Source organism: Helianthus annuus, chromosome 7, assembly GCF_002127325.2.
Source record: "Helianthus annuus cultivar XRQ/B chromosome 7, HanXRQr2.0-SUNRISE, whole genome shotgun sequence".
Lineage (NCBI taxonomy): Eukaryota > Viridiplantae > Streptophyta > Magnoliopsida > Asterales > Asteraceae > Helianthus > Helianthus annuus.
This window is the reverse complement of record NC_035439.2, coordinates 2,654,614-2,668,560: the sequence shown is the minus strand read 5'-3', so window position 1 is coordinate 2,668,560 and position 13,947 is coordinate 2,654,614. Positions and strand designations below refer to the sequence as shown.

Genomic DNA, 13,947 nt, shown 5'->3' with positions numbered 1-13,947 from the left:
GTTGTAGTATAGTGTGTTAGGTAGAAATAAGGAATTTGCTAGTTGAATTGTGGCTTTGTGATGATTGTTGTTATGAGAGAGTATGTGTTTGTTGAGTGATTTGAATTTGGTTTGAGCAATTGAATTATTTGGTGTTTTACTACCATGCCCTAATTTTTATGCACACATTTTAATTTAGTAGATGTGTTTAGGGCTGTAAAGAACCGAAGAAACACGATAAGACCTAGTTCGTGTTTGTTTGTTTGTTAAGGAAATATACGTGTTCATGAACTGTTTGTTTTCGTTCGTTAAGGAAATTATCGTGTTCATCTTCGTTTGTGTTCGTTTGTTAATTTTAGGTAACGGATGCAGATGAACGTTCATGAACACAAACGACCGTTCATGAACTGAATATATACGATTACACTGATACTTATTAAATATTTTATTTGTTGGAAAGTTGAAGTATTTAAATGAAATATAAAAATTGAATACATTAATGAACTATTGAACATAAACGAACACGTTACCAAACGTTCATGAACATAAATGAACGAACACGGCCTCTATTCATGTTCGATCATTTATCAATTGAAATATACACTGTTCGTTGAACGTTCGGTTTGTTTGCGGCCCTAGATGTGTTATCATGTGTGTATGTTTATTGAATTGCTGACATTCTGATATAAGGTTGTGGTGATTACAGAATTTTTATTTGGAAGAATTTGTATTTACTAGTATCTGGTATAATGCGTGCACCGTCATTGCTTTCACAATGCTTACCTGGCTTGGCACCGGACCGGGTAAGCCAAAGCATGTCGACTGCGTCTGATAGGGAGATGCATCTGCCTTCACCGGCTGTTGAAATTATACCTTCTAAGGTATTTTCTATTATCTGAAGTATGGGGATTAATCGGTTTTTTTTATGTATTCAAGCGCATGTTATTCCTATTATGCAGTTGGAGCACCCTTACAAATATGCTGGAGATAGCATAGATTTGCAAGGAGTAAATATCTTCAAGGTGCGAAACGACCTACACAAAGTTATTTATTAATCGTCATTCTTATGTACCTTAGTGTGAGGTCTCATATAGTCATATGGCTGTTGGAACCTAAAGGTTTATTCATGCAAGTTAACAATATATAGGGATTGATCTTGTAATTAGTTTAATTATGTTTTGGGTTAATCTTATGTGGGTTGGGCTTGTAAGTGTGTCGCATGGGCTTGAGTAGTTTCGGCCCTTATGTTTTGTATTTAAACACCCTTAATCAATAGATTAAGGGTTGTTGATACCGAATAGAAGCAGGGGCGACACATAGCAAGGAACCGAGTTCCTACCGATCTTGTATCAGTCATCTTCAAGTTGAATGCAAGTTTGGTTTGTTTATTCATTGTGTTTTATTCGATCTGTTTATATATTGTTTCTTGAATCACCTTTGTGTTTGGTTTTCCGCACTCTCACAAAGTTAGATTGATATCATTGTGATCCTCACGGGTTTTACAATTGGTATCAGAGCCATTGAAGCCATTCAAAGGCTCGGTTTGATATCAATCAGATTCAAGAATCTCATATTTTACTGATTCGATTTGTTGAAGTGTGTATGCAGATCTGTTCATCGACTGTTCCTGAAAATTCCTTGAAAAATTACTGATTTTGGTTCTGTTTGATTTCAGTCTCGGTGTTTGCTGAAATCTCGGGATATTGGTTCAACAGATTCAAAGATTACCAAATCTTTGAATTTTGGAAACTGCTGAAAAATCGGGATTGCGAGTAAACAGTCCTTATCACTTTCTGTTTTGCAGGTTCCGACTCGCAATCTCCCAGTTACGGCTCATCACGGTTTAGTTGCGACTCGCAATCAGCCTTGGTTTCGGTTCATCTCGCCCAGTTACGACTCGCAACCAGCTTTTTGATCATCACTCGCAACCACGGTTTCGGCTCATCCTGTCCTGTTACGACTCGCAACCATATTGGTTACGACTCGCATTCAAGTTTGACCTGACTCGCAACCGTCTACGATTACGACTCACAAACACCTCATTACGACTCGAAATCACCTCATTACGACTCGCACATTCCACTCGCAACCCAGTTACGACTCGCAACGACAAATTGAAACGGACTTTTGGACTGTTGACTTGGACTTAATTAAATCAATCAATTAATTAACTGATTTATTAAAAATGTCAACCACCAACAGTGAATTGTCTGCTTTAACTCAGCAACAAGAATTGGATTCAAAGCTAGGAACCACAACGCGTATTCCACGTTTAACTGATGCTAATGACTTTCCCGAGTGGAAATGGCGATTTGAACAGCATCTGAAAGTTAAAGACTACAAGCTATGGCGCAGCATATTGAGAGGACCAAGAGAGATCATGATGGAAAGCCCTACTGAACCTGAAGTCAAAGTAAAGAAGCCTCGTGATCAATACACGGAAGATGATCTGCTTATTGTTGAAGAAGATGATAGAGCTCTTTCTTATCTGACCATGGGTTTGGGTCCAAACATTGCTATGGGATTTCGCACTTGTAAATCTGCCAAGGAACTTTGGGACTCTCTGGTGGAAGTGTATGAAGGTAATGAGGACATGAAAGAAAGCAGAAGGAACTTGCTGCAACAGAATTTCAACAACTTCAACCATATTTATGGTGAAACAGTGGATAATCAGATCCAAAGGTTTGTCAAGCTGGTGACTCAAATGCAAATGGAAGAAATTCACACCACAAATGCTTCGACAAATAGGCAACTTCTCAATGCATTACCCAAGAGCTGGGATCATCATGTTGCTATGATAAAGAAAACAAAAGATCTTGCAAGATGCACCCTGTCTGAGATGATCTCGCATATTAAAGCTTGTGAATTGGATGACAAGCAGAGAGAGACTAACTACAAGAACAGTATGCTGGCTGCCGGTTTTTCTATAGCCCCCACTGCATCCAGTGACAGCAATACAGCTCTTCTGTCTCAAGGAGGATTCCAAATGTTTCGCAATACTAAACCTGCTCCCACTTCAGCAAATGTCTACAACTCAGGGTCTTCCACTCAAGCTTCCCCTGCAAGTGCTGGAAAGACTTCTGCTGCACCTTCTGTTTCTGTTGCTAGCAATGAAATGGTTGCTTTCTTCTCTAGGCAGTCAAAGGAAAATCTTGAAATTGCAGCATCTGTCATAAATTGCATGAACGCCTTTGCTTCGGGAAATCTTGACCCTCCTAAGTTTTCCATGGATGATTTGGATCAAATTCATCCAGAGGATGTGGAAGAAATGGATATCACGTGGCAGATGGCTATGGCGGCTTTTAGAGCTAAAAACTTTGTGAGGAAGACAGGGAAAAACAAATGGCAAAATCTTAAGTTCACAGGACCCGTAAAGATGCCGTTTGAATATCGTTGTTATAATTGTCATGAACAGGGTCATTTGGCTAGAAACTGTACGAAACCCAAGGTGAATGATGAACAAACTCCAGCTCAGCCTGCTGCTCCTGTTACACCAAATCGAGAAAGAGCCCTTGTGACTACAACTGGTGTGCCTGCTGATAGTGTCAACAGTGGAAGCCCACAAGTGGGATTGGCCCAAGCTTTGGTGGTTCAGCCTGATTCGCCTTTTGACTGGAGTTCAGAGATCGAAAGATTAAACATTTCAGCTCCTGAGAATCAAGCCACCCCAAGCAATATCGCTTTCATGGCCAGCAATGCTTCTGTGAGTGACGATGTGAAGGCTGCACAGGAGGAGGAGTCGTCAGCTGAAAACTTCGCCTTCATGACTCAAATTCTGTCAGCTCCGGTTAAGGGTCTCACCAAAGAAGAGGTACTTTCTGTTTTTTGCACTTCTGAATGTAGGGAACGAGTTGAGGCCTATAGAATCCATAACGCTGAGCTAATTGAAGATTATAATGAAATTAAACGCAAAAATTTCACTTTAACGAAAAATGAAAAACTTTTCAAAGAGAAAATCGAAGCTCAGCGTAAGGATATCGTCCAACTCAAAGACGATGTTAGTGTAGCCACGGCACAACTCATCATGGTTAAAGAAAAATTGTGTGAGGTAACTAAGGAACTGGAGGATGTTCGGGATAAATATCAAATTAATGAGTTAAATATTAAAAAATTTGATTCCTCCAGTAAATTAGTCAAGAATCTCTGTGATCAACAACTGGCTTATTCTAAAAAGAAAGGGTCGGGTTTGGGTTATAATCAGGCTCCTCCTCCGTACAATAACAATTATACCTACTTGCCTATGACCGAGGAGGAGATGCTGAATGAAAGTAAAATGACATACGGACCCAAAAATAATAAGCCCTCGGTAAATGTTGAAAGTTCCAAAAACAGTAAGTCATCAATCAATGGCAAATTTACTGAAGAGCAGGTAAAATCAGAGACATGTTTTGTGTCAAAGGGTACTTTTGATCCTAACAGTTCTTCGTCATGTGCAGATAAAGTACCTGAAGTGATATGGGGAGATGTGTTTGGAAGTGAACAAGTTTTAGAATCTGATTCTTCTAAAACTTCTTTTGATGATACTAATTCTGGTTGTGTGTTTGGACAAGCGTTTTTGAACTCTTTTCATAGTTATGTTTCGTCTTCTTTTGGGCCTGATGTTTTGGGCAAAACAGTGAATGCTTGTGATGAACCTTTTAAAACTGCGTGTGATGATGATTGTTTTGAAACTGCTGAAAGTTGTGATTCTGATATTTCTGATTCTCTAGGAGAAAATAGTGTGACCAACGATGTTCCTCAGAACACATCCAGTGAAACCACTGATGATGCTTCACAGGAAAATCAATCACATACTGATTTTTCGTGTGAATCAAATTCAGTAAATATTTCTACTGATGAATCTGAGGGAACATCATTGGACGACAATGATCGAAAGGAATCGAAATTTGTTGATGACGTCTCAGCTTCGATCGAGACTGAAACTCAAAATGATTTGCAAAAAGAGAAAGAAGTTTTCTTAAATGAAAATTTAAAAGAAAATGATTGTGAAGAAAATCATAAGTCAACACCTGAAAACTCTAATCAAAATGATTTTCATGAAGCAGTTAAAATTGAAAAATCAAATTTTTCGGATTCTCATGCTTGTGCCAGTGCTAGTTCTGATTCTGATCCTCAGGTATCTACAAGCTCAGGGAAGGCACAAGCAAGTAAATCAAAACAGAACAAGCAAGCTCCATCTACAAGACCCAAAAGACCCGCAGCCTCTGTGAATCGTCAAAAATCTTCCGCAGTGAAACGGCAAATTTGTTTCAACTGTGGGATAGCTGGGCACATTGCCAGAAACTGTGTCTCTCCATCTTCCTCTGTGCAGTCTAAAACTAAACATGCACAGCATCAGAAAGTCAAACCAAATCGATCTGGTCCTTCTAAGTCAATGACGACTCATCAGTCTAAGACAATGAAGAACGACCATCGTAAGGTCAAGCCTTCTGATCAAGATTGGAATGCAGCCAAACGTAGACATAAAAATCAGCAAAATCATTTTTCTGAAAACAGATTTCAAGCGTTTGGTAATTATGCTAACAACTGGTCTAAACAATATTGGAAACCTAAACCCAAGGCCAAGCATTCCAATCTGCCTCATACACTTCATAAAAATTCTGTCAATGCAAATTTATCTAAATTCTTAAACAAAGACAATTTAATCTGGCAGAGGGTAACGTATTTCGATGCTCAAGGAAAACCCAGATCCACTATGGGCTGGGTTCCTAAATCTAACTAATCCCGCTATTCGTGCAGGAACAGCTGTGGAGGACTACCGTGCGCCTCTGGTACATGGATAGTGGCTGTTCCAGGCACATGACAGGAGACTTATCCCAACTTGTGAATGTCAAAGAATTTAATGGTGGATATGTCTCGTTTGCGGGAGGTGAATCTGGCAGAATCACGTTGAAAGGAACTGTTCAAAACGGAGTTCTCAGCTTTGAAAATGTTAACTATGTTCCAGAACTGAAGCACAATTTGTTGAGCATTTCGCAAATTTGTGATAGAGGAAATTCAGTTCACTTTACGAAGAAAGGTTGTCATGTTCTCAAGCCTGGGATTGTTATTCCAGAAGACTGGTTCTTGATGACAGCTGAAAGAAAAGGAAACGCTTACGTCATTGATATGAACAAGAAGCCATGTGAAGAGATCACCTGCTTATTCTCGAAGATTTCAGAGCATGATGGTTTATTGTGGCACCGTCGACTAGGGCACGTGAATATGAAAAATCTGAATCGTCTAGCTAAAGGTCAATTGGTACGAGATCTTCCGATCAAGGATTTCATGTTGGTAGAGAAGTGTGTTGCTTGTGCGAAAGGGAAGGCTCATCGAAAACCTCACAAGTCTAAACCAGTACCCTCGACAAAGGCTGTACTCGAACTACTTCACATGGATCTTTTTGGTCCAGTGAATGTGCTGAGTATCGGGAAGAAAGCCTACTGTCTAGTAATCGTCGATGATTACTCTCGCTACACATGGGTGTATTTTCTTAGTCACAAAAACGAAACTGCTGCACTGGTGAAACAGTTTATTACATTGGCTGAAAATCAAGCGAGTACTAAGGTGAAGGTTATTCGATCAGACAATGGAACAGAATTCAAGAATGTTACTTTGGATACGTTCTGCAGTGAAAAGGGAATTGATCGACAGTTCAGTGCGCCTCGAACTCCACAACAGAATGGAGTGGCTGAAAGAAGGAATCGTACTCTAATTGAGGCAGCACGTACCATGCTGGCTGATTCAAAGCTTCCTAGCTTCTTTTGGGCCGAAGCTGTTAGCACGGCTTGTTATATCCAGAATCATGCTTTAGTTAATAAACGTCACATGAAAACCCCTTACGAGATTCTGGAAGGACATAAACCTTCAGTTTCACACTTTCGTATTTTTGGTTGTCCATGTGTGTTATTACTAATGGACTCAAATGGAAAGTTTGAAGTCAAAGGTGACGAATGTTACTTTGTTGGATATGCTAAAGGCTCTGCTTATAGGGTATACAACAAAGTAACTAGGAAAGTCGTTGAGTCGTGCAACATCGAATGGCTTGAAGAGAATGCTACGGACGCTAGAGTCGGTCCAGATTGGTTATATGATTATTCTGCTCTGTTTAAATCATTTAACATTTTGTCAAGTGATGTTTCAGTTGCAGGTGAATCTGTTCCAAAACAACCATTGTCGTTTGAAGATACAGAGGACGAAGTACAGATAGATGAAATTGTAAAGCATCATACTGTTGATCCGCCGGGAATGGTGTTCACGCAACATCCTACACCGACACCGGTGGTCAATCAATCCCCTGAAGGTGCATCAACCAGTGACTCTGCAATGTTTCCTGATCCAATCCCTGAGGATTGTACAGTCACTTCTCCTGTAATTCACACTACAAGTGCACCTGATGAGGGGGAGTGTAGCAACACCACCACTGAAGAGGAGACGGTACCAGATTTGGCCATACCGACGAGCGTTCAACGCAATCATCCAATCGAAAATGTGATTGGTCCTGTAAATGCAGGAGTTTTGACCAGGAGTCAATCAGGGACCATTAACACTTGCTTATATTCTAGTTATCTTTCTCAAATCGAACCTAAAACCATTGATATAGCTTTGCAGGAACCTGGCTGGGTAGATGCTATGCACGAAGAGCTGAACCAGTTTGAAAAACTTGGAGTATGGAAGCTTGTCAAGTTGCCAGCAGGAAAGCGTAAGCTTGGAACTAGATGGGTTTTTCGAAACAAGCAGGATTCTGCAGGTGTCATTGTTCGAAACAAAGCAAGACTGGTGGTTCAGGGATTTAGGCAAATCGAAGGACTGGATTATGATGAAGTTTATGCTCCGGTTGCACGACTTGAAGCCATCCGGATCTTTTTGGCGTACGCGTCATACATGGGATTCACTGTCTATCAGATGGATGTCAAGACCGCGTTTCTCTATGGAGATGTGAAGGAGGAAATTTTTGTTGAGCAACCGCCAGGATTTGTGCATCCAGATCATCCTGATTATGCCTACAAGTTAGACAAGGCACTGTATGGGTTACACCAGGCTCCTCGAGCTTGGTATGCCACCCTAACAGAACATCTGTTGGCTCATGGATATACACGAGGCACTATTGACCAGACTTTGTTCATCAAGAGGATAGGCAGTGATCAAATCTTGGTTCAAATCTACGTTGATGATATTATTTTCGGATCAACTAGCGAGGATCTATGCAAGGAATTCGAGAAAGTTATGAAGAAAAAGTTTGAAATGAGTGCTCTGGGGGAGATGACTCTGTTTTTGGGCCTTCAAGTCAAGCAGAGTTCGCAAGGAATTCTGATTCATCAAGGGAAGTATGTGGATGATGTGCTGGCAAAGTTCAAGTTCACGGATGCAAAGCCTGCTGAGACACCTATGGCTGAGAGACCATTGTTGACTGAAGATGAAGAAGGAGAGTCTGTAAATCAACGTCAATATAGGTCAATGATCGGGTCATTGATGTATCTCACTGCTAGCCGTCCGGACATCATGTTTGCTGTTTGCAACTGTGCACGCTATCAGGCTAATCCTAAAACTTCTCATCTTATTGCTGTTAAACGGATCTTTCGGTATCTTAAAGGCAGACCTCGGTTTGGCCTGTGGTATCCGAGAGATTCCAATTTTGACTTGTTTGCTTTCTCTGACAGCAATTTTGGAGGTACTGACAGTGACAGGAAATCCACTTCTGCGGGATGTCAATTTTTGGGTGATCGGCTCATTTCTTGGCAGTGCAAGAAACAACAAACGGTAGCGATATCCACAGCTGAAGCTGAGTATGTTGCTGCTTCTGCTTCTTGCTCTCAAGTGGTGTGGATGCAACATCAATTGCAGGATTATGGTTTGACATATCTTAACACTACTATTTACTGTGATAATGATGCTGCAATACAAATTGTTAGAAATCCTGTTTTTCACTCCAAAACCAAGCACATTGATATTAAAGTTCATTTCATTCGAGACTGCTTTGACAGAGGTCTGATTACGCTTGAACAGATCGACACAGATGCAAATGCTGCCGATTTGTTCACTAAACCTGTCAGCAGCTCGAAATTCAGAGTGCTTGTGGATTTTCTAAAAATGATCCGTTTTACTGATTGAGCATGTTTTGTATTTTCGTAGGTAAATTTGTTCATACAGTTTTCTATTCTTAGGTAGTTTTTATTTATGCACAAATTTAGGGGGAGAAAAATCGAAAAATACAAAAACATTGAAAAATCGAAAAATACAAAAACATTGGAAAATTAAAAAAATACAAAAAGAGTTTCAAAAGGAAGTGTGGCTGGACTGGGAAATGAAATGAATTTTCACTTTATGGTCAAGGGCTGACTCATGTAAGACCAGTATCGAAATTGTTTGACTCTAGTATGATGTGTTGGTAGGCTCTATCCTTAAGATTGGAAACAATGGCTGTTTCTGTTCAGAACTAAACCAGTACATGACCTCAGAAAAGAAAATCACTTGGAATTAGCTCATGTCTATTTGAATGTTTGTATGCTTTTCCCGATACACACAATTTCGGTCTGATTCTGAAATCTTATCTGAAAAAGTCGTGTACCTCCTCTGCTGCATCCAGATACATGCTGACCTGGAGGTGCTAGGCAACGTCGGCTTCTGCTGCATCCTGATACATGCTGACCTAGCTGTACGTTGTCGATCTGTAGATCAATTAAACACCCGAAAGAGGCCCTCTAGTGCCCAAAAGAAACCCAAGAAACCTATATCAAATTGAGAAAACTCATTTGATCTGTATATTATATCATCTCATTTTAAGATCTATTCTGTTCTTTTCTCAACCTATTCCCAGTTAAGATTTCAGAAATTTGGATTGGGCTTGTGAAATATGTGGTAGGGAAACTGCTTGCATGATAGAGTGAGCTGTGTATAATTCCGGGATTTGATTAGTATTTGTTTGGGTGTTCATTATTAAAATATCAAAACATGATAAAAGGAGATACAGGCAGTTATATGGAAAAGATCTAGGGAGATGAGTTTAAGAGGACAAATATACTGGCAATTGTCTAGATCATCCTCTAGTAGATCAGTGTTGATAAGTGAAGTCATGCCCGAGACCCTGTGATTTGATCCCTGAGCATCTATGCAAATTTCCTGTTTTTATTTTTGTAAATAATATTTTATTTTATTATTTATTTTTGTTTTTTTTAGGTTTTTATTTTGCAACACAAATGCTCAATGGGTTAATGGTTTATTTTTGAAAAATCAGATTTTTTAGTTGGGTTGGTTGAAATTATTTTTGAAAATCATTTTATTTAGCCCAAAATGCTAAAAGATATTAAGCCCAAGTTCATAAGGCCTAGGCCCAACAAATTTGGGCCCATGAGAACATTGGCCATATAAATGCTGATCACGAGTCATTATCACCATAATCCACTCGAAATCTTCTCTAATTTTCTCTCAACAATTCCGGCCGAAATCAAGATTCCGACTCGAATTCCGGTTGCGACTCGCAATTAAGGTAGATCATCAACAGAAATTATGACGTCATTGTTCAAGTTTTGCAGGTTTCCGATGAGTTCTTGAAGTTTCCGATGAGTTTTCCGACGAGTTCTTGAAGATTCCGATGAGTTTTCCGGCGAATTCTTGAAGATTCCAGTCGAAATCAAGAACAACTGGACTCGAGACCAACGATTACGACTCGCAACCTCGAGATTGCGACTCATGGTTGCGACCCATCTTGTTCGGTTGCGACTCGCAATCTCATGGTTGCGACTCATCTTGTTCGGTTGCGACTCGCAATCTCATGGTTGCGACTCAGTAATCCTGGTTGCGACTCACGGTTTCGACTCGAAACCTTGGGTTGCGACTCATGGTTACGAGTGAACAGTAACAGTGTTTATTTTTAATTCTTATTTTTATCACTGTTAAATTTGGGAACTTATGTGTTGTTTGTGTATTTGCAGAAAAATGGACCTCAAGTTTATTGCTTCTCACAATCAAGTTGCGTATTTGGCACCCCCACCTGTAAAGCACAAGGAGTTGTACACGTCTTTGATTAAAGGCTTGAATACATGCCGCATTGCTCACGCTCTTCGAGACAATCCGGTAGTGTATGAAAGTCTTATCCGAGACTTCTGGAAGACTGCGAAGGTGGAAATAGTTGAAGGCAAAGGAGCGATAGCTGCTGAAATTGACGGAACAACGATTATTGTGACAGAGCAGGGTATCAGGGAGGTGTTGCAGTTTAATGATCAAGAAGCGGATCCAATCGAGCTTGCTGCTGGGGTAATTGAAGCTATCTTGCCACGTCTAAGCTATGAAGGGAGATTTCCGCCCCTGGTCAAGAAGTTTGTTCATCCATATTGGCGCTTATTATTGCACACGTTCCTATTGTGCATGACTGAGAACCGAGGAGGAACTGATCAACTAAACACAACACAAACGGCTGCATTGATCTGCGTAATTACAAATGAGCCGTTCAATTATTCGCGATATGTCTTAGAAGCAATGAAGAGGAATGCTATCGGGCTTAGAAAGGATAAGTTTCTGATGTATCCTAGGTTTGTACAAATGATTCTGAATGCTCGATATCCAGAATTGAAGAGATCGGGCAACACACTGGAATTAAAGCCCATGGGTCCTTCTTGTTTTGGAGCACTTACAACAAAGAAAGGAACAGAAAAGAAGTTTGAAGGTTTGATTGCTTTGGAGAAGTTCGGTCAGTTTGCTGAGACTGAAGAAGTTGCTGTGAATCCAGTCAGGGCACTAGCCGTACCAGCACGTGCCATAGTAGCTGAAGAGCATGACATCCAGCAAAGAGATGAAAATGAGCCTGAGCCAGAGCGTATCACCATCAACTCTGACGATGAAGGTGTTGAGATTACGTGTGATTCTGATGATGATAACATAGAGCTTCCTCCTGAAGCTAATGCTGAAACCGTTTCTACTGTTACTCCAGTGATTTCTGCTGAGAACTTGGCTCTGTTGTTAAAGAAAGTGACTGACACGATGGGTAATCCTCCTACTAATCTGTCAGTGTCTACTGAAGAGCCTGAAGAAAGCCCAAGGGATTCTGATGATATTCCACTAAAAAGGAAAAGACGGGATCCGAGACCTGGAATGTTTATTGAACAAAGGAAAGATCAATCTGTTGCTGTTGCTGATGATGCTGAAGGTTTATACAATTTTGATTTCGAAAGAAATGTTGATGACACCACTACCACGATCACTACAGACAACATCTTTGAGTTTGATGCTGGAACTCAAGGTGATGATACAGTTATGGCAAATGCTGAAGCTCAAAATGAAGTAGTGCCTAATATTGAAGTTCAAACTGAAGCTGTATCTAGTGTTGAGACTCGTACTGAAGCTGGGCCCTCTGGAGCTGTTGGTGCTGGATCTTCCGGTACTATTCATGAAGAACCGGGCAGCTCTAGTGGTAAACGACCTGTTGAACCACTCAGAATGCCTTTTGACAGTGATTCAAGCGATGATGATGAGTTCATAAGTATGAGGGAAATGAAGAAGCGTTTGGTTGTGCTCGAACAAGATTCCATACATAAAGATGCTAAGATCATACAGCTTGAAGACATTATTGTGAAGAAGGATCAACAAATTGAACAACTACAGGGAGATGTTGGCCTGTTATTCAATATTGTTTATGATATGCGAGGCAAACTTGAGAAGAAGTTTGGTCAAGAGTTTTCTGATCCCACCGATGTAGAGAACAGAAAGAAAGCTTTCGAGAAGGATAATGCTGAAAAGGCTGCTGCTATGGAAAAGTACTTTGAACGGGTTACTGATCCAGAAGCAGAAAAAGCGAAAGCTGAAAGGTTGAAGAAGAAGAGAGAGTTTGTGATTCTGAAAAACAAGAATGCTAATCCTGACGATGAAGATGCGCATGCTACACATCATTTGATGGATGTGGGTGAAACTCTCTATGACAAAAAAGGGAATAGATCTGGTGTAGTTAGCTGGGGGTATGATCACGATCGTAAACGATGGTGGATTAAGAGGAAGGTTGGACCAGTCGAATGGTACAAGCGATCAGGGCAATTTCAGTCATTCACTAAGGTTGATTTGACAGATCTGATAAATAAACCTTATGTGGATGATAAGCCTAATGGTCCTGGTTATATGTTCTTCGAGAGATTGAAAAGGGAAGTGGCAAAAGGCTTTCCTTCGATGCGTACAGCAGATACCACAGTTAAACCAGCAAAAGGGATCAGGGATCCATACACCAACAAGCGGATGAAGATAGTACACTGGCCCGCTACTGATAAAGAAAAGACTATTCCGTTGGTAAGGAAGATTCCGAAAGGGGCGTTGAAGACGATGCACTTCTGGGCATATAATGAAAGACTTGGTCAAGCTGTGATCGTTTGTGATGGAGATGAAAGTTACTGTCTGGTGGATCAGATTGATTTATTGAATCTTGCACCTGAAGATCTTGCAGTACTGGCAAGCAACCAAATCCGAGCCACCGAAAAATATGAAGAAATTGCTAAAGGGTGGACGTCTGCTGTAGCCTCTGTGATGCATATTCACAGGAAGGGATTTGGTGGATACAAGGATAACATGAGTGGTGGTCATCAAGGAAGCTGAAGCAAGAAGAACTTGTATGCATAAACCTAGGGGGAGATTGTTGGAACCTAAAGGTTTATTCATGCAAGTTAACAATATATAGGGATTGATCTTGTAATTAGTTTAATTATGTTTTGGGTTAATCTTATGTGGGTTGGGCTTGTAAGTGTGTCGCATGGGCTTGAGTAGTTTCGGCCCTTATGTTTTGTATTTAAACACCCTTAATCAATAGATTAAGGGTTGTTGATACCGAATAGAAGCAGGGGCGACACATAGCAAGGAACCGAGTTCCTACCGATCTTGTATCAGTCATCTTCAAGTTGAATGCAAGTTTGGTTTGTTTATTCATTGTGTTTTATTCGATCTGTTTATATATTGTTTCTTGAATCACCTTTGTGTTTGGTTTTCCGCACTCTCACAAAGTTAGATTGATATCAT

General features: G+C 40.4%; 1 protein-coding gene across 1 annotated transcript; it reads left to right on the top strand.

Moving 5' to 3' along the window:
- The first annotated feature begins 785 nt into the window (after nt 1-785).
- Nucleotides 786-13,853, top strand: LOC110867577. The gene is made up of 3 exons (XM_022116553.2): nt 786-860; nt 939-1,001; nt 10,890-13,853. Exon 3 carries the CDS (start codon nt 10,894-10,896, stop codon nt 13,528-13,530), a length of 2,637 nt encoding a protein of 878 aa, XP_021972245.1. The 5' UTR covers nt 786-860; nt 939-1,001; nt 10,890-10,893; the 3' UTR covers nt 13,531-13,853.
- The last annotated feature ends 94 nt before the right edge of the window (nt 13,854-13,947 follow it).